The following is a 21479-nucleotide window of genomic DNA, read 5'->3' as shown; positions in this document are numbered from 1 at the left end:
GAAAGAGATTTTTCAGAAGGAAAGTGTTGAATTTTCAAAGATTTCAATGCATAGACAGTAAGAGAACAAAATGGTAACTAAGATCGACAGGCGTGGATATACATCAACGGGGACATCTGAAAATGTGTACCCTGCCTCGAACCCTGGATCTTCTGTTTACATGGCAGACACTCTATCCATCTGAGCCACCGATGACACTGAAGGTAGAGCGACTGCAGGGACTTATCCCTTGCACGCTCCCCGTGAGACCCACATTCCCAACTTAATGTCCACACACTACATTCGTGGTGCCCCTGCCCATTACACTCATTACTCGCGGCAGACAATCTTACTGAGTCCCGTAAGAGTTCGGGTCATGCGTGTGCATCCGCACAGGAGGAGGAGGAGGTCAATGGCTGATTAGCCTTACCTATGTGAAAGAACAGATACCATCTTCATATAGTAAGAGAAGAGGTGTGAAGTTCTCTGAAAAAAAATAGACGTGGTGAAAAGATTAAAGAATATTGGAGGAATACGAAAGAACAGATGAGAAGAGATGGAAATTATCACATGGTTCCTAGACGGCCATAACGGAAGGGGAAGTAATTACGCGCGTGGCTCTCGTTGTAGCCGCTAGGCTCATTTTGTTTTATGTTTCAATTTATTTCTGCAATTTTCTTTTGCCTTGTGTACGAGCAGTCAACCCTGACAAATGCTGTTCACCAAGTGTTTATGCAACGCCTATCATCGACCGAAATTATCGCTTTATTCCTCGTTGCAACAAAATGTTTTGTAAGGGGGAATTGATGCGCACAGTGGATAGAGCGAGCCTATATTATTCTGATGCAATGTTTCATTTGGCTTTATGTGGTAACAGGGACAGAAAAACCAGTGCGCCATCTGCGATTGATTAGCGCTGCTGCATGGCGGTAGCAGACACATTTGAGGTACATTAAGTCACACGACTTGGTGCGAGTCCGGCGCATTCAACACGTTTCCACAGATGTGTATTTAATTGATAACTGTGGTGGCTTGTGTTAGTACTGTGTCTGTAGGACTTGTTCCTGATCAGCAATACCGAAATATCGGCAAAGGTTTCTTGGTCATCATTACCTTGCACGCCCCTCCGCGTCACGTGCATCACTACGCAGCGCGTTGTGTACCTGCTACCCCATGGATCAGGACCACTTAATCCATGTAGGAGTCTTGGTTATTCTTCGAGATTTGCTGTTCCATACAGTTCCACTTTAAAATATATTTCATGTTTAAGAAGAATTAAACTAACGGTTCCCGTCAACACAGGGTGTCTCATTAGACGTGCTATGGGTTAATTCCATCTATTCAATGCAAAGTTGCATAGAACTAAATAGATAGCACACACAAAAAAAAGTCTGACGGCTTTAATGGGCGAGGCCTGGTATATTCAGAATGATTTCTCTGTGTACGGAAAGTCAAACGTCGCGCAGGTAGCCTTGAAATGAGTTACGAAGTTTTGTGTCATTTTTCGTGCGCTTCACTATTTTTTTTGCAACAATGAGTCGGAAGAATGGCTCTGAGCACTATGGGACTTAACATCTGAGGTCATCAGTCCCCTAGAACTTAGAACTACTTAAACCTAATTAACCTAAGGACATCACACACAGCCATGCCCGAGGCACGATTCGAACCTGCGACCGTAGCGGTCGCGCGGTTCCAGACTGACGCGCCTACAACCGCTCGGCCACACCGGCCGGCAGTTGGAAGGATCTTACGTAACATTATCACATTATAAATATTTGAAGAAACCACTTCGACAAAAGTATGTTGCTCGAAAAATACCTAAAAACTGTCAGTAGTGAAACCAAGCAAAAGGAGGCCGTAACTTCGGGAGCACCATATTCTCTGTGAGCTTGGCTTGAAGCGCAACGCTACTTGGCGAATGACGTCTAACAAATATGGCACGTTTCTCCTCTTACGTATCGGTCACGAGTTGTCAGCACGGACCAGGAAAACTGCCAAGTGGCTGCTTGTTCCGACACCTCCACATGGCTGTTTTCTATAAACAAAAAAAGTAAATTTTGTATGGAAATTATCTGTAATTCCTGGAGGCCAAGTTTCTGTAAGAACTGAAAAGTCATTATATTATAGAAGTGTGGAGAAATGTACAAGGGGTGTTCCTGCAGCATTTAAATATACATCTTGCCGCATCGTTGTGATTAGCTGAAACTATCCAGACTGTCACTTGCAAACACACAGAAAAGATAGAGGAGGTGAAAGCTCATAGTTGCTGGTAGGTCTCCACAGATGTTTGGAATCATACTAACTACCGTGTTCTACACGGATATTGGTGCATGTGTGATGAAAGATTTACACATTATTATTCAGGAAATCTCACATAATCAGTCCACTAGGATAAATACCCGTGGAATTTGGAGGCCAGGAAATAGCTTTGAAGGCTGTACCGGACCCTTACGGCCCTGAGCTGACAGTTTTAGCTGTGCTGCACAGCACTTTATGATGCGGCCAGATCATGTCCACCCCAGAGATAACACTCATCTTAAGAACGTTAACTTGATATCTGGCCGGCCGAAGAGGCCGAGTGGTTCTAGGCGCTTCAGTCTGGCGCCGCGCGACCGCTACGGTCGCAGGTTCGAATCCTGCCTCGGTCATGGATGTGTGTAATGTCCGTAGGTTAGTTAGGTTTAAGTAGTTCTAAGTTCTCGGGGACTGGTGACCTCAGAAGTTATGTCCCATAGTGCTCAGAGCCATTTGAACCATGATATCTGTGGATCAGGTTCGTAACCTGAGCGGCCAAGACTATCATTCAGAATGAACTTGCGTTCTGCAGCCGAGTATGTGGTGATACGAATCATCACAGCGGTTCAAAACTATGTACCGATCCGGGACTTGAACTGCGACCTTTGTTTTTCACGGGCAAGTGCTCTACCGACTAAGTTACCCAAGCACGACTTACGGCCCTTCCTCGCAGCTTTAATTCCTCCAGTACATCGTCTCCTACTGTACGCGCACACATTCCCGGAAGAGTGAAAATTCATTCTCTAAAGAATCCCCATGACTGTGGCCAACCTATGTCTCCATAATATCCTTTCTTCCAGGAGTGCTTGTGCCGGAATTTAGGCAGCAGAAATTCTGTAAGTTTGGAATGTCGTGCTTAGATATCTCAGTCGCTAGAGCACTTGGGCGCGAAAGGTAAAGGTCCTAGGTTCGAGTTCTGGTCCGCCACACAGGTTTGATCTGCCGGGAGTTTCGGTATAATTCACATTTGATTAATTGTCCTGGAATGTGTCAGGAATATCTTCCCCAAATCACAACTGCTGCTCACACCACCTTGTGTTCTCCGTCGTTTCTCGTCTGACGTCCGTCCTTCCTGTGGAGCAGAAGGTTGTCCCTCGCCATACAGCTGCAGCTCTGCTCTGGATGTCGAGCAAATTCAATCGTTTTGTGCAGGTGCACCATTATTTTCATTGTCACTGAGCGTCACACTAAGCACTGTCTTTGCTGAGCCGTTGCGACAAACGCAATTGTGGCTGCTTTCGTTCATTTAGACGGTGATCTGCCCCAGTGTAGCGTGTCTGGTGGACTTGAGTAGTTGTTGCCGACATAAACCTTGTACGTTATAGGCACTTGCAGCTGTGCAATCTCGACGAAATTTATTTACACTGGTGGCAATAACCCATAAACGGGGGACTTCCACTATCGACACACAAGAAACGGTACATGTACCCAGCTGCTATAAAGACAGTGCCCCTTGGCCTCGCGGTCAGAGATTATCCCATTTAGGAACTCTGATAAATCACTTAGTTCGCTCGTGACAGAAGTAAACGAAAAGCACACAGAATGCTCTTCAATATACAGGGTGATTCAAAAAGAATACCACAACTTTAAAAATGTGTATTTAATGAAAGAAACATAATATAACCTTCTGTTATACATCATTACAAAGAGTATTTAAAAAGGTTTTTTTTTCACTAAAAAAAAGTTCAGAGATGTTCAATATGGCCCCCTCCAGACACACGAGCAATATCAACCCGATACTCCAACTCGTTCCACACTCTCTGTAGCATATCAGGCGTAACAGTTTGGATAGCTGCTGTTATTTCTCGTTTCAAATCATCAATGGTGGCTGGGAGAGGTGGCCGAAACACCATATCCTTAACATACCCCCATAAGAAGAAATCGCAGGGGGTAAGATCAGGGCTTCTTGGAGGCCAGTGATGAAGTGCTCTGTCATGGGCTGCCTGGCGGCCGATCCAACCAATTTCAGACGATAAGGTTTCATAACTAACCTTTTTCGTAGGACTCTCCATACAGTTGATTGTGGAATTTGCAGCTCTCTGCTAGCTCTGCGAATCGATTTTCCTGGGCTGCGAACAAATGCTTGCTGGATGCGTGCTACATTTTCATCACTCGTTCTCGGCCGTCCAGAACTTTTCCCTTTGCACAAACACCCATTCTCTGTAAACTGTTTATTTCAACGTTTAATACACCACCTATCAGGAGGTTTAACACCATACTTCGTTCGAAATGCACGCTGAACAACTGTTGTCGATTCACTTCTGCCGTACTCAATAACACAAAAAGCTTTCTGTTGAGCGGTCGCCATCTTAGCATCAACTGACGCTGACGCCTAGTCAGCAGCGCCTCAAGCGAACAAATGTACAAGTAAATGAAACTTTATAGCTCCCTTAATTCGCCGACAGATAGTGCTTAGCTCTGCCTTTTGTCGTTGCAGAGTTTTAAATTCCTAAAGTTGTTGTATTCTTTTTGAATCACCCTGTATTTCATTTCCCCATCGGTACCAGCAAGGGTTGGTCTAAAAAACATTAGCTACTACTTTAGTGACGACAAGTTGAGAGTCAATAAATAGTTCTGAAATGATTCCAATATGGGAAGTCGTACATATTTCACTCTTACTTATCTAAAAAAATTGTATCATCCTTTTTATGTCAGTTGCGTGAGCCATGTAAATAGAGTTCCATGACGTTCTTTTAGTGAATTCTCGCCATCCTTTCTATGGTTTTCGAAAACGAAATGTGTGACCTCTGCTTTTGTCCATCTAAATTTCAAATTTATTTATTTTTAGTGAATGAGAAGATATCGAGCTCCAAGCTAGCTCATTTTTTAGATGGAAGCATTCCATTGGATACTGATCGTTGCGTCGTCTTGTACTGTACATGTGACACCGATTTTGCGGTTGTTTGATATGTTGAGCAGCTTTAGGACAGAAGAGAATGAAATAAATATAATGAATAAGTATTACATTCAAAATAAATGTATTCTTTCCCGTAGCTATGTAAGAGATTACCGCCAAGGAAGGTCAAGTCTCCTGCAATCCGTTTATTTTGTTGCCGTTCGCCATACAGTAGCAGTCCGATAAAACGGTGTGGCATTAAAATGTGCTTAAAACAAAGGAGTCTGACTGACTTACTCCATGCAAGAGTGTCTGCACCTACTGGCCATCTCCATCACTGACTGGAGCTGTAAGGGTCTAGCTACACATGTCCAGGCCGTATCCGTACCGAGACACGTCTGAGTAGAAGCTGTCACTCAGAGGGTGAAATAGGGTCCTGTCATACATGTCCAGGCTGTGCCCGGGCCGAGGCATGTCTGAAAATCCGCCGTTACTCAGGTGGATAAAATAGGGTCCAGTCACACATGTCCGGACCGTGTCTGCGCCGGAAACGTCCGATTATGCGCCATCGCTCAGAGGATGAAATAGCATCTTGCCAAAAATGTCTGGGTTGTGTCCGTGTCGAGACACATTTGCGTATCCGCCGTCATTCGGAGGATGAAATAGGGTCTTGTCAAACTTGTCTGAGTGGAACACACCTCACAGTCTCCTCCACATTTTTGAAATAGTGTGCTATAACTTTACATTTTTACTAAAACATATAGAAAGATCCTTGTTATATGAGAGCAGTTTTTTCACCCACTCATATCCAGGCCAATTGTCTTCAAACCTCTCTTCTAATCTTCCACTTCGGCCCAAGTAGCACTTCACAATATTCGTAACATCACTGGTCGTAATTGGCTGACATCATTCTGGACATTTAAATAAACCACAGATTTCTAACATCAAGACATTTTGTTCACCTATTTTCAAAGGACTTTTTATTATTTAGCTTCCTTGAAAGCGGACTAACAGATATTCCGTATCTTTTTGATGGATTGCTGAGAAATATTTTACATGCCTTCGCTTCATTAACAGCTTTCTGGGAGCTTGTATCGCTATATCTGTGACAGCCAGGTGGTCCAATCTTCCTTTTGTAGGCTCGAGGCATGTTTCAATTCACCTTGAAAAAAAATGATTTTATGTATTAATGCCTGTAGCTAACGAATAACATAACAAAACATATCCTAACTTTCCTTACATCATGACTGATAGTTGTCCTGCACTTTCCAGTGTCTGGGAACCGTATTACTATTACCGGAGTAGGTGTACAATAGTTTGTTTGCAGAATTTCGGAAAACAAGAAATTTTACAGTTTAGTGTGTTGTGTTATTGTTATTATTATTATTATTGTTATTATTGTTATTATTACTATTATTATTCACGTTTGGGCCCAATAGGACCACGCGAGTACAAGCCATCAATGCCACTTTTGATACTTTGCCTTTCTTTGTGTCCAAATTTGTTTCATCCTTTCAGAATGAAGTCTCTTTCTTTAATGAGACCACGGTGTTCTACTCCGTTGTCTAACTTCCCTCTGACCAACTTTGCAATGAAATATCCTTTGTCTGAACGTTTTTCTGTCTGTAACGTCTGCCTGAGTTATACCGGCTACTTTAAGATCCTTCGTAATCGCAGCGATCCATTTAATTGGCTCAGTTTTGGCGTTACTTCTGTTTTCGTAGAATTCTACTACTTGTTTTGTCAACCTAGTGGTTGGCATTCTTTTGATGTGCCCATAAAATTTAACTCTTCTTTTTCTCATGTCACCATATATGTGTGTGTATCCTTCTATTTCCTTATTACTTCTGAGCCTATAAGTTTTCCATCAGTAATTTTGGGGCCTAACATTTTCCTAGTAATCTTTCTTTGTCTTTTAAATTTCTTCGGTATCCATATTTCTATTTAAAATTAAAATTTCTGCTCCATAAAGACACTCAGTTTTGATTACAGTACTGTAATGTCTAAATTTACTGAATTTAGAAAGTTGCTTTTTATTATAAATATTTTGTGTTGATTTGAATGCAGTTGCCATTTTTTGACAGCGATCTTCGTCTGCAGCTTTTTCCAGGCAGTTTACTTGTGTGATTTCCCCCCAAGTATTTAAACTGAGAAATACTTTTTATTTTTCCATAGTTTATGTTTTGGTAACGGGGTTGCGTAGACAAGAGCTTTCAAATGCCCCCATAAATGAAAGTCAAGAGGGTTGAGGTCAGGAGAGCGTGGAGGCCATGGAATTAGTCTGCCTCTACCAATCCATCGGTCACCGAATCTGTTGCTTATAAGCGTAGGAACACTTCGACTGAAATGTGCAAGAGCTCCATCGTGCATGAACCACATGTTGTGTCGTACTTGTAAAGGCACATGTTCTAGCAGCACAGGTAGAGTATCCCGTATGAAATCATGGCGGTGAATCGAGGAAGTACAGTACATACTGACCGACACTAAAATGAGCTCTAACATGGAAATTAAGCGTTTCCGGACACATGTCCACATAACATCTTTTCTTTACTTGTGTGTGAGGAATGTTTCCTGAAAGTTTGACCGTACCTTTTTGTGACACCCTGTATAATCTTTGACACACACGTTTTTTGTATCACTGTAACACCCAGTAACTCTGGCCACTGTGAGGGACAATTTCCATTAGTTGCACCGAAAGTGTCTCTCCTCAGAAAAGATGACTTGTTGAGAAGGACACGGTGTTCCAAAAACTTCGAATGGCTCTAACACTATGGGACTTAACATCTGAGGTCATCAGCCACCTAGACTTAGAACTACTTAAACCTAACTAACCTAACGACATTACGCACATCCATGCCCGAGGCAGGATTCGTACCTGTGACCGTAGCAGCAGCGCGGTTCCGGACTGAAGCGCCTAGAACCGCTTGGCCACAGCGGCCGGAAACGGTGTTCCAATTCAGACCAGTAGTTCCAAATCACCCTAGATTTTGGAACGTTAAATTTCCCACAAGACGGTCCTATTTATTTATTTATTTATTTTTTTTGTGTATAGGACTAGTTTGCACGTAGCGAGCGAGATGATATGAAAACCTCGCGCCTGTTTTATGAAATCCGGCTATATCACTGCGCTGTGCATAAAACGTCGGCGGCAAGGGCAGCCGAATCGCCCGGTATAGCGTATAGAACGTACGTAGATGGCGTTACACGTGCCTGCCTTTGCGGCAGCGCTGACGTGCTAATCATTTGCGTAACGAAGCCTAGAGCACTACAGTGCGTGTCGGTTTGACGTTTGTTGCGTGACGCCTTCGAGGTGTCACTATATTAACGGAGAGCAATGCCCTTGTTGGTTGAGTTAAGATATCTTGGCACGTCCCCGTTCTACTGCTGGGAACAAAGACGTCGTGTGGCTGCGGCAGCGTGATTAACATATTGTTAACTGGAGCCTGAAGCAGCAGCAACTGCTGGCGGAGCGGGGTGGCGCTAGGGCTGCGGCGGCCGGCGTTATCTGCTGCCCGCGCTACGCCCTGCTTTGCATATGCATGGCGCACCCCAGGCCAGCGCCGCGGTCCTCGCGGTCACTTGCTTCTGGCTGCGGGGCGTGAAATGCGGGCCGTTCGGTCTCCTCCACTCCGCGCTCTTCACTCGGCCGTGCGACATCGGCAGCGTTTAACGTTGGTCGCCCATTACACGCAGCGCCTCGAGAGCTGTTTGGCTCGCTCCTAAATGGTCCGTTACGTTCCAGCTGGCGCGCCGTACCTGATGGAAACTTGAACCGTTACCGCATTACGTCTGTACGACACCTGCTACTGTTTTCATAGGCGGGTTGAATGTGTGTTTTCTGTAGGGCTGTCCAGCGGGTATCTGTTTTGCACGGTAGTGGGATATTATATAGCAGACGCTAAGATTGTACACTGCTGGATGTCCCGTGCCCTTCTTACGATGAAGGTATCATAACAATGTGTGTATGAAGCACGGGCCCTTCTTACGATGAAGGTATCTTAACAATGTGTATGTTAAGCACGTTATACAGCAAGATGACAAAAATCATGGGATAGCGATATGCACGTATCCAGATGGCGGTAGTATCACGTACACAACGTGTAAGGGGACGGTACATTGGCGGGTTTGTCATTTGTATTTAGGTGATTAATGTGGAAAGGTTTGCGACGTGATTATGGCCCACGATGAGAATTAACAGGCTTTGAACTCGGAATGGTAGTTGTAGCAAGACGCATTGGGCATTCCATTTCGAAAATCGTTAGGTAATTCAGTATTCAGAGATCCACAGTCTCAAGAGTGTGCCGGGAATATCATGCATTTCCTCTGAAGACGGGCAGCGCAGTAGCCGATGGTCTTCACTTAACGACCGAGAGCAGCGGCATTTGCATAGAGTTGAAACTTCCTGGCAGATTAAAACTGTGTACCGGACCGAGACTCGAACTCGGGACCTTTGCCTTTCGCGGGCAAGTGCTCTACCAACTGAGCTACCCAAGCACGACTCACGCCCCGTCCTCACAGCGTTTGCATATAGTTGTCAGTACCAACAAACAACCAACACTGCGTGAAATAAGTGCACAAATCAATGTGGGACTTACATCGAACGTATTCGTTACGACAGTGCATCGAAATTTGGCCTTAATTGTCTATGGCAGCAGACGAACCGACGCGAGTGACGTTGCTAACAGCACGACATCGCCTGTAGCGCCCCTCCTGAGATCGTGACCATATCGGTTGGACTCTAGTCAATTGGAAAACAGTGGCCTGGTCAGGTGAGTTCCGACTTCAGTTGGTAAGAGCTATTGGTACGGTTAGAGTATGGCACAGGCTCCACGAAGCCACAGACCTAATTTGTCAACGAGGTACTGTGCAATCTGGTGGTGGCTCCATAATGCTGTAGATTTTGTTTATGTGGAATGGACTGGGTAGTCTGATCCAATTGGAGCGATCATTTACTGGAAATGGTTATGTTCAGCTACTTGGAGACCATTCGTGGACTTAATGTTCCCTAGCAAATATGGGATTTTTATGGATGACAATACTACGTGTCACTGTACTACAATTGTTCGCGATCTGAACAACATTGTGGACAGTTAGAGCGAATGATTTGATCACCCAGATCGCTCGACATGAATCCCATTGAACAATAATGGGACATAATAGACAGCTCATTTCGTGCACAGCATCTTGCACCGGCAACACTTTCGCAATTATGGCCGGGTATAGAGGCAACATGACTCAGTATTTCTGCAGGGGACTTCCAACAACTTGTTGAGTCCATACCATATCGAGTTTCTACGCGGAACAAAAGTAGGTCCGACACAATATTGGGAGCTATACTATGACTTCTGTCACCTCAGTGTATGTTTTTGGATGCTGGTCGAAGGCTGGTTCATGCAGTCTGTTACCCTTAAGTGTAATTCACTCAAGCTGAAAAATATATCCTGTTACTAATATCTTGTTTTGATCTTAATTGGTTGGTAACATCGTTTCGATTTTCTAAAGACGCAAGTCATATATAGATCGATAAACCATAGCCATTATAGTTTCATTATTATTATTATTATTATTATTATTATTATTATTATTATATTATATTATGTCGTCTTTGGCGACGTCTTCGTATAACGTAAGAGAATAGGGTTCTGCCTGTTCTGTCTTCACCAAGTCAATACATGTATTAATTTTTGCTATTTAAGTACGTTGGTAAGCAATTTTTCATACTGAAAGTTATCACTGCTATTAATCTAGCTGCCAGGTTCATGGAGCCTAAAATCAACAAATTACCAGTTTTGCTAAAACTGAGAGCAATATTGTATGTATGGTTGACGTGAGAACTACTACTGCAATGACTGGGAGATTCTGTTGGATTGCGAGGTAGCCGATCCGTACGATTTTTGTTAGCGATCCACCAGGCACCTACGTTTGTGCTACAATTTTGATTGATTTTTCGTTCCTGAACGAAAGTAGTTCCCTCGTCAGTTTCTTGTCTTTTGTGAGTATGACATCTGACAACTGTAAGATTGCAAGTATATAAATTAATGCATCCAATGCAGAGATTGTGATTTTATGTTTATAAAGCTGTATCTTAAAGATTCTGCCCATGATTAAATGACAAAGATTTTTATTGGTATGGTATACGTAACTGATTGTCAAGAGGGGCGTAATCATGTGTCTAATTACCCTCATAGGGCCATTGGTTTATGGGTTTATTTGACGATTGTCACCCTTTATTAATAGTTCACTGTTGCTGTCTGAGTTGACATATTGCAATTTTGTCATTCTGAGATAGTAAGTGAAGCTGTAAACGCTTTTTGAAAATGGAGTGCCAGGTGGAGAAATCGGAACATTTTCAAAATATTCTTTTGTTTCCGTTCAGTAGACGGTGACAGCAGCGGGGGCAACAGAAACATTTGCGACCTGTATGGGGAAAATGCTGTTGGACAGAGCACGACAAGAAAATGGATTTCTTGTTTTAAGGGGAATCTTTTTGACATTAGTTACTTCCCACGATCAGGATGACCTTCGGAGTTCGATGAATATCGTTTAAACGCATTAATCCACTATTGCCCACGTCAGTCTACTCGAGAACTGGCAGATGTTATGTACAATGATCGTTCCATCATGAGGAAGATTAAAAAATGTGGTGTATGGGTACGGCATGCTCCAAGCGAAAATCACAAAAATCTGCGGGTGGGCCATATGTGCATCTCTGCTTGCTCGTCATCAAATGACTCGTGGACAACGCCGGCCATTCCTATCCTGTAGTGTTACTGGTGTTGAGGAATGGTGTATTTATGCTAACATAAGGAAAGAGAAGGAAATGGTTGAGCGGAAACAAAGCAGCAACTCCCCTACCAAGACCTGAGCACATCCACAAAAAACAATGTTATGCATCTGGTGGAACGCCGATGGTATGGTGTACTACAAATAGCTTCTCTGAGGTGTAAACATCACTGCTGACATTCATTGTCAACAACTGAGACGTCTTGCTGTCGCAATCCAAGAACGACGACAACCAGGAAGACTGCCTGAAGTGATTTTACTCCACTGTAACGCCCGCCCACCTGCTGCTAGACTGACAAAAAACAATATACATAAGTTGGGCTAGGAAGTCATTCCGCATCCACCTTCTTCACCAGATCTTGCGTCCTCAAGTACACCTTTTCCGCGCTCTATCGAGCAACCTCCAAACAATTTCCTTTGTGGATGAAAATGCGTTCCGAACATGGCTCGACGAGTTCGTCGCCTCAAAACTACGTGATTTCTACAGTAACGGAATCGGAAAGACACCCCAACGTTGACAGACCGTTGTAAATAGTGAAGGAGAACATATTATTGATGTTCAAAGGTCTCTGTTATGTGTATCTGTTGTGTTTATTAAACTCGTGGAAAAACGGAACGAACTAATATGCCAACCCGATAGCTACAGACTTCGTGAACTCATTTATCAGATAAACTGTCTAAACATAAGATTCGAGCTACGAGTTGTGATTGTCATCTCGAAGAAACCTATTTTAAGACATGAGAGCATGGAGAGCTGAATCAATGTGCTGCTTCAAATGCAGGAAAGGAGCTGCCTTCTGATATTCCTCTTTTGGTTCCATCGTCTGGTTTTGTCTTTTGGCACTGTGGCGTGAGATTTCAGCTCGCCAGAAATGCAGGTTGCAAAATAAATACTAATTTTTTGGAGGTGATAATTAAAACTTTGACTTCGCTTCGTACAGTGCCAGTGAGGCGTTTGGTTCACTCCATTGTCCATGTGAAGTGCTTGGGCTTCCTGTCAGAGTTGTTAATTTGTTGAGGAGTGTGACGCTGTTGGGATTAAGCGAAGAGACCGCCTCCCTCCCTGTAGCTTCCGCGGCCCGCGCGCTGTCGGACTGTTCTTCCGTCCTCTCCCCCCCCCCCCCCCCCCCCCACCTCTATCTCCCTTTACCCTCGGCACCAGACTCTGGTGGTAGACGCCCGCCTGACCGCCGCCGACGCAGCCTCCGCCGCTCATCTGCATATTGAGCAGCCACCAAGATTAAAATGCTTCACTATGCAAAATAATTCGTCGGCTTGTTGCCCGCGGCTGCCAGCCCACAACGGCGTTTTCTTGCACGGCTGCTGCTCTTGTAATCCTGTATGCTCGGTTATTCACTTCGAGGGAGATGTGATGCTCTCGCCTTGCGGGCATTTCTTCCGATACGGCGCCTTTTCTGCAGCATACTCGATGGATTCGCTTAAATGGAACAGAATGTTTTGTGATGCTGTTCGGTTGGAAGGTGGAGGAGTAAACCTTAGTAAAGAGTCTTCTGGTGTGTCATCCACCCCTATTCACTTGCAGTCCCTACCTGAAGCAAAATTAAAAATCGACCATCACGTACGTTAATTCTGAAGAGAGGTAGACTAATTGCTGTAATTAGTTTTCTTCAGCTCTAGAAATGTATTTCAAAGACAGGCCACGTCCACGCATGAAGGTTCTGAGGAAAAACACAAAAGAATTGCCAGTTGCACACACTTCACGATTAATACTACGTCAAAGCTCCCAGTGTTGTCAGCTAGACAAACAACGAATGTCTTTATACTGTTTAACAACCGTTTGCTCGTCACAAGTCCACATGCACGAGCCACTGAGCATTGTTCGTACCTGTTCCACTCACTTCCGAAATTTACGATCGAGCAATGTGATGTGTTGACTAAGACGCTGCTCTCATAATGGGGAGGCACTGGGTCCATATCCGCGTACGGAAAAAGTTTTTCTTAGAAATTTCTCTCTGTCTTCCCGAGCATTATGGTGGAGTTCCTTTGAAAAAATTCTTTTCCTCCTCCTCTGACGAATACAGTCTACGATCTACATCTAATAGCTATGCTGTGGACGAGACGTTAAATATCCCTTCGATTTACGATAAACAGATATAACCCTTCCATTACTAGTATCGTATCTGAAAGGTAAATAATATAAAAAAATTTCGATAAAAATTCCAACGCCAGTTGGACTGAACTCCGAGGCTTGTATAAACACATTACAAAGGTGAAGCGGTTAGGCTGACAGACGGCGTAAACGTGTGACCACCAACGCACTTTCATGTGTACCTAAAACAGTGAATGAAGAACCTTAAACAAAGCGCAGCTGTGAAAGAAAGTCTCCTGACTCCGAAGGGTGGTACACTGAGGACTGCTTGTTGCGACGTAACCAGTAAACAGAAGAATGTGGTACATGCAGTGACCACACCCCTCTTGTACCCCCCTCCCCCACAGGCCCTCTCTGACCGCGTGGTGTGTGTGTGTGTGTGTGTGTGTGTGTGTGTGTGTGTGTGTGTGTGTGTGTCATATTCATGGTTGTTGTTATAAACACATCAACATCATAATAATTTGTTTTGTGTTCATCACTTGTGTGTAATAATTTTATTGTGCTGCGCTGAGCAACGAACTGCCAGCATCCGTCGTCAACAAAAATGGTCTCAAATAGCGGTGCGTGATCTATTTTAAACAGTTGATGATTTACATATTTTAAATGTTTTGACAAATTATTTGACACAACAACTGTTTATCACTATCTTAGAACTACTAGTTTCCGTAAAATAGACTATCCTCAGGCGTGAAAGAAGACGTTAATTACAGTTCGTATCTATAATCATGCTCATTCCCATGTAGATCAACGGTGTGCATTATGCAATATGTTTGCGAGGCTACTCTGACCTTGTCCTACAGCCGGTCAACTTATTGCTCGACACGTTGACTGCCAGTCTACAATTTATTTCGTACCTGACGACCTCGCCGCTGCGCCGATTACTAGTTGACTCGTAGCAAATATGTACGATTTACGGGTCTTGGGCGTCAGGGTCAGGTATAGTAAATTTTCTGGGCGTGGTGGAACAGAATTTTTATTTTCACGCATGGGAAAAACTAACATAAAAATGCGTACAAAAGTTCATACAAATATTTTAGCTTTAGACGTAAAATATATACATGTGTCACTAATCGTAATGAAAATAAAGGTTTTTTTTTAACGATAATATATGTTGAAGCTCTCTTCCACGCAAAGAACCTGATTTTCTTCATAAATGGGACAGAAATACCACGATTCAGGCGTTTGTTTTGTTTCGTGCGCGGCTTTGTTGGCCGCCCTTTTTTTCTCTAAATAATGAAAGCTGCCACCTGTCCTGGTTTTCTTCTGAGTGTCTGGAATCTTATCCCCAGTCAAAGCCTGAATAAATTTTTCTCCCAAAGCTAGAGACTTGATAATCCTTCCCTGCTGCTTGATTATAAAACTGATGGGCACTATGCAGATAAATTTCCATTATTTGTAGAGCAAGCTTTTTCGACCATCTATGAGTTAGTAGCAGTGCTGAATAATACAACAGCGTTTGTTCTGACCGATTGACACCTGCCATTCCATTGTTGTAGTTTCTGACTGTGTTTGGTTTCAAGGCAACTTTGCCGTTTTATTGCGAACTTCGACCATGCTTATGAGAAATGTTCAGGACTTCCCTTTTGTCCTTCCATTTGCAAACAACAACGGTGTCATCTTTTCGCGCCATCTGACCTTTCTTCAGTTTCGTAGTAACTAACGATTTTAGGTTTTCCTTTCTGTTGTTGCGTAATACTCCACACACATAGTTTATGTAAGTCGAGAACAGTTTTGTGATACAGAATTACAAAAATTGTACATATAAAAAAGACCATATTCCTTGTTCAACAAAACTTCCATCAGGTGTAAAACAAATTCTGATGCATGACCCATCTCTACCTTCTCCTGTGACTTGCTATAGTAGATATTTATTTTGGGAACCACTCCATTAGATTCATAAAGTTTTACACCACACTTGTGTTTCTTGCTCTTGGTATACTGCCTTAAAAGACAGACGACCACGACACGAAACCATTGATTCGTCAATGCACAGATTCTTGCCTGGAACGTAATTATTGCTCATGATGCTATTGAAATTGTCCAAAACTGATCTAATTCTGTAGAGTCAGTCACTGGATTGCAATGAGTTGTCTGAGAAGTGTAGAGATCCCAGTAACAGCTGAAATCTATTTTTACTCGTAACAGAACTCCAAAATGGGACGTGAAAAGGTTTTGTATCCCAGTAATGTTCTGTCAGTGCAGAACAACAATGTCTCATGTGCACCAACAGCCCCAGAAATACTTTCATTTCCACAACATGCCTCTCTCTCTCCATCTCGAGAGCCTGGTGGATCTTCTCCTCCTACGTTTTTCTGCTTCCTGGCTTGCATATAGATTTGTTTTCTCGCATAAAGACATTGGGAACTCTTCGGGGGGGGGGGGGGGGGGAAGAAGAATCGATAAGTCCACTGGCATCTAAATTTTGTTTGTCTAATTTCAATCCCATATCTTCGTTGAACACCATTTCTGGTCACTCCACTCATCAGTGTTGTACGTAGTGCATGCTACTGGACCAACCTGCTTGTGTTCTCCATTACATTCACTGTTACCTACATATGAGTCCTCACTTGAATACTCACATGGAGATGGTTCGCAGAGTTTTCCACTATCCGAGAATTTGTCCATAAACTCGTCCCATTCCAATTCGTTCACGTTAGCTAGCTGTTCAAGTTCTACATCACTCAATTTCTTATTACTAGCCAGTTTACGAGGAAAATTGAACGCAGGTAACGATACAGGTGTGAATCATCTACAACTAAGACTGAACAACTACTAATACAGTTACAACAAAGACATGTATCGTATTGTCGAACATCATTCGAAATACGCAAGCTTGTGACTGATTGTGATAACGAGTTATCTCGTACTTGGCGTCCGAGCTGAACTCTCGACGCCAACTACGAGATAACGTATAGGCTCCACTTTTCCATCAAGAATTTTTTAAAGTTTCGGTGGTATAGATGGACAACAAATGAGATGACGAATCAAACTGTCTGAAGCGCTTAACATGGCTTGCAGTTTACTCATTTTGACCATGACACTCAAGGTGTAAATACATTCAAATATACCAGATTCTCTTCCGATTTTTACAGTGTTATTACAGTTAAAATGTAAGGTCGATATAATTATAAATGATGGTGATTGGTCGGAGCCGGCCGCGGTGGCCGAGCGGTTCTAGGCGCTTCAGTCCGGAACCGCGCGACTGCTACGGTCGCTGGTTCGAATCCTGCCTCGGACATGGATGTGTGTGATGTCCTTAGGTTAGTTAGGTTTAAGTAGTTTTAAGTTATAGGGGACTGATGACCTCAGATCGTAAGTCCCATAGTGCCCAGAGCCATTTTAACCATTTTTGATTGGTCGCATGTCCTGAAATTAATGTCCCCCCTCCCTTTTTTTTGTTATAGCTGAGGACGGTCGGTTTGACCGGAACTAGTAGTTCCGACGTGCAGCCATTGTGTCGAGTCATGATTTTTCAAAAATTTTCTTGGTACTGTGCAACAATTTTTATTGATTCCCGCACGTGAGCAGTTGTCACCTGACAAGCCGAAAACAGACGAGGTCTTAAATGAATGAAATTGTTGTGAGACCTGATTGTATAATAATTGTATTGGTGTATAATAACCAAGGAATGAAGCTAAAGCTGGTAGATGACAAAAATGTTCTGCGGAATAGATCTTTCATACGGTCAGAAGGAATAGTAGTCTCATTTTTACGGGCTGATTACTTGCTTACTGTTGCTTCAGCTTCATTTGTGATCCATATCGTTGATCTCTCTCTCTCTCTCTCTCTCTCTCTCTCTCTCTCTCTCTCTTTTGGGTGGGGGTGGTGATCAGGCGTCACATGTCATCAGCAAAACTTGTGGAAATGCCTGAAATCTGGAAGACGTGAATTTATTCCTGTGGAGTATGTAATCATGACTCGTGCCAACTAATTTTTTCCTTAGGTTGATTTGCCGCACAGTTTTTGGTGTTACGTTACAGCTTCTTTTTGTGCAAGGTGTAGTAGGATAACGTTTTAAAAATTTGGCAAATGTAGATGATCTGATTTAGACCTTCTTTATGTAAGGAACGTGCAGCCGGAAATGTGAAATAACATTTATACACAGTATGCATTTTCTACGCTTTGGTAGTCCAAATGAAACACAACAATACTGTATTTTATAAAAAAAGGTTTATTGATAATACAGTACAATCGAATACTGTAAACCGAACCTGTGCTGACGTGGAGTAAATGTTCAGTGTGATGACGAGCAGCGTCGTTGCATAATGTGCAACGACGAACAATGCCCCGTTTCATTCTCTTTACTATTTCGTGGTCTGGTCTGATGGTATCATGCGCTATAAAGATGCGCTCAGTTACCTCAGATGCTATTCTTAATGTGTTGAGTACACAAGGGACTTAACGTAACAACCCCCCCCCCCCTTCCAGAGGAAGAAGTCAAGAGGGGTGAGGTCAGCGGAGCGCAAAGGCCAGGGGACTGGGAATCCCCTTTCGCCGGCCGGGTTGGCCAAGCGGTTCTAGGCGCTACAGTCTGGAACCGCGCGACCGCCACGGGCATGGGTGTGTGTGATGTCCTTAGGTTAGTTATCTTTAATTAGTTCTAAATTCTAGGGGATTGATGACCTCAGAAGTTAAGTCTCATAGTGCTCAGAGCCATTTGACCCAATCCCCTTTCAACTATTTTCTACCTGAAGTTGGTCGTGAGAGATGCCTTGGTCTGACGATCAAAGTGCGCTGGATGACCATCGTTCTAAACCACAGACTGGCGCACAGTTGCTAGGGAACATCCTCCACAACTTAACTGAAGGCATTCTCCAGAAACTTCAAATACCATGCACCATTCAAACGATATGAGCAGATGTGTGGTCCAGCAAAATGTTCTCCAAGAACTTCAGCCCAAACGTTCACTGAGAATCTCGCCTAATAACCTTCTGTGCAGGTAGTGTGTGGATGTTCAATAGCCCAGCGGTGGCTGTGGGAACTTTATTTCACACTTCCGGCTACAGATTCCTTATAATAAAACGTTCAAAATTTCATCCTTTACAGTATCTCTAATTTTTAAAGCGTTACTCTCTTACACCTTGTGTGTCATTCACTTGTTTTTCTGCACACTTCTGTCAATATGTTTCGTACCCATAAACATGCACGCGAAGATTTTGTTAGTACATAACGTTGCTCCGTCACGATAACTTACTTTTATATGCTTTGTTTCAGCATTCGATGCTGTACTTCTTCCACCATTACGAGCTGCCAGTGATCCTCCAGCAGGCTCATATCCAACACCTGCTGTTGCGGACTCAGCAGCAACAGCAACAACAGCAGCAGCAACAGCAGCCGCCGCCTACGCCACCACCTTCACCGCAGCAAGAGGCCCCGCCCTCACTGCAGCAGGGTTCTCAGGCGTCGCTCCCGCCACCGTCATCTGCTGCTCCGGAGGCGGAATCGTCGACAGCTGCCGAAGGTGAGGTGACAGGCGCCGCAGGAGGGAGCGCGTCTCCGGCATCACAGCAGCGAGAGCAGTCCGCGGGCTCCGAACAGCGCGGGCCGGCAGCTGACAGTCAAGAAGTTTTCCCGCCTAGCGTGCAAACAGTCTCACAGAGTCTACAAGAGGTTGAGGAGGATCTTACGCAGTCTTTACAGGCGAGTACGTCTTCATCTGACGCAACCGGAGATCAAACCACCATCTCAGCCAGTGAACGTGAAGAGTCCACACAGTCGCCGCTTAATTCCTCAAAGTCATTGCACCGAGATGTAGGGGTGGAACAGCAGATGAGTCAGCCGCGTCAAGGAGATACGGGGCAGTCAGATGCTCATGTCTCGTCAACATCTCCTACCGGAGACGGATCAGAAAATGACCAACGGCAAGTAGCGACCGGGCAGGAGCAGGATCAGTATCAGTGACGACAGATTCCCATTGTACCTCTAACATAGTTCCTGTGCTGAATACAAGCAGGTGCTCGTCGTGCTGAATCACTTCTCAAGAAGACGGAACTTTCGCCTATGGGCAACACGGGAACTGCGACACTCTTCTCACAAATGAGTTGCTGTAAATACTCTGATGCTATTTGCTACAGTGACTTACCACGTGATACGTGGGAGCGTTAAAAGCAGGATATTTTGATAAAATCTGTGTGTGCGTAAAATTGTGACGTGACGTGATGTGATGCCCATGTGTGTTATTATCTGTGAAGACCACATTGTTATATGTACAGGTCTGATGTGATTTTTTTTGTATTGTACATATTTGAGGACTATATTCTCTGGAGACCTGTCTTGTTCGTATGTATTGCCCACGATGAAATTTTGGATCCTCAATGCCTGAAGACTGGCCATGTGATGGCTAACTGTTGACATGTGTAAAATCATTTTATGGTTTTACATATGCCTACCCTTTATTAATCGCAGCAGACAGTGCAATTTAGATGGTCATAAATGTTAGCACATCCTATCGCGTTTTTGTTAATATTTGCTCTGTACTTTCTGAAGTATTTTAACACTGAAAGCTGTGCTTCATTGAAGGCAAGATTATGACGGGTACTTCAGTCTCAGATGTCGGTGAGATCGAGACCTCTTAGCACCTATTCTACCACTCTGCACTGCGACAGCTGCTTTGTGTTTCTTTTAAATTGAAAATGCTCTATCACTTTTACTGATCAAAATGGCACTTCAGTTAATGGGTCACGTACTTCGAAAAAATTATTGTGTTTACATATTTTGTGGTTCTTTTCGTAGGAAATAAGTGACTGATTCATGATATTTTAGATCTCCATTAATATGTACGAATATCTGTATTGATCAGTCTACCTTTGGCAGTTGATTTACAAATACTGTACATTAAAGAGAAATTCGTTTCTGCCATCAGATGTGCATGAAACATTTCGTTTAAGTATGTTTCTAAAGTAAGGCGCATGTTGTGAAGTCTTCTTGTTACAAAGTGTTAATATGTTAAACGAGAAGAATAAATTAAAGCTTTAATAATTCCTATTTACTTTAATGGTTGTTTTATGACATCGAATCAAGTGATCAACTGTGACATTTTACAGATTTTCTTTACTATCTTTATTTTTCTTGATATGTGAGCAAAAAATTGATATCCCATTTCTTGACTGGAAAATCAGCTCATATTCAGCACTCTGTGCTATTGAATGAGTACTGAGCTACTCTAATCTACACCGTCACATGGAATTTATTTATTTTTCTAAGAAACTGTCCGTTTGAATGTTCAATTCGGTAAGTACTATTTCTCCTACTTTCCGACTTTTCTGTTGTGGCATTCATAATAACTTATTGTAATCGTCTCTTATCGGCCAGTTTTTATTTCATTTCTTCTTCACAAGTTTCTATTTTAATGGGCTAGCTTTCTGCCACTTTTCGCTCAATTACCTCTGCTGCAAAGTCATCCTAGTGCTGTTGATAGTAAAAATTTCGTAACTGTAGAATGTATGTGTCAGTGTGAAAAGGATACTTATCACTTGG

At 43.3% G+C, this 21479-nt stretch overlaps 1 protein-coding gene across 6 annotated transcripts in view; it reads left to right on the top strand.

Annotated features, from left to right (window-relative positions):
* Window positions 1-20987, top strand: part of LOC124799274 (membralin) — a 520037-nt gene extending 499050 nt beyond the window's left edge. For all 6 annotated transcript variants that reach the window (XM_047262841.1, XM_047262842.1, XM_047262843.1 and 3 more), the window contains one exon: window positions 19218-20987. In XM_047262841.1, the coding sequence (XP_047118797.1) occupies window positions 19218-19904 (687 nt within the window). In that variant the 3' untranslated portion in view covers window positions 19905-20987. The remainder of the gene's footprint in view (window positions 1-19217) is intronic.
* Window positions 20988-21479: the final 492 nt, after the last annotated feature.

This window comes from Schistocerca piceifrons, chromosome 5, assembly GCF_021461385.2.
Source record: "Schistocerca piceifrons isolate TAMUIC-IGC-003096 chromosome 5, iqSchPice1.1, whole genome shotgun sequence".
NCBI lineage: Eukaryota > Metazoa > Arthropoda > Insecta > Orthoptera > Acrididae > Schistocerca > Schistocerca piceifrons.
Note: the sequence above shows the minus strand (reverse complement) of the source record. Positions and strands in the feature narration are given on the sequence as shown.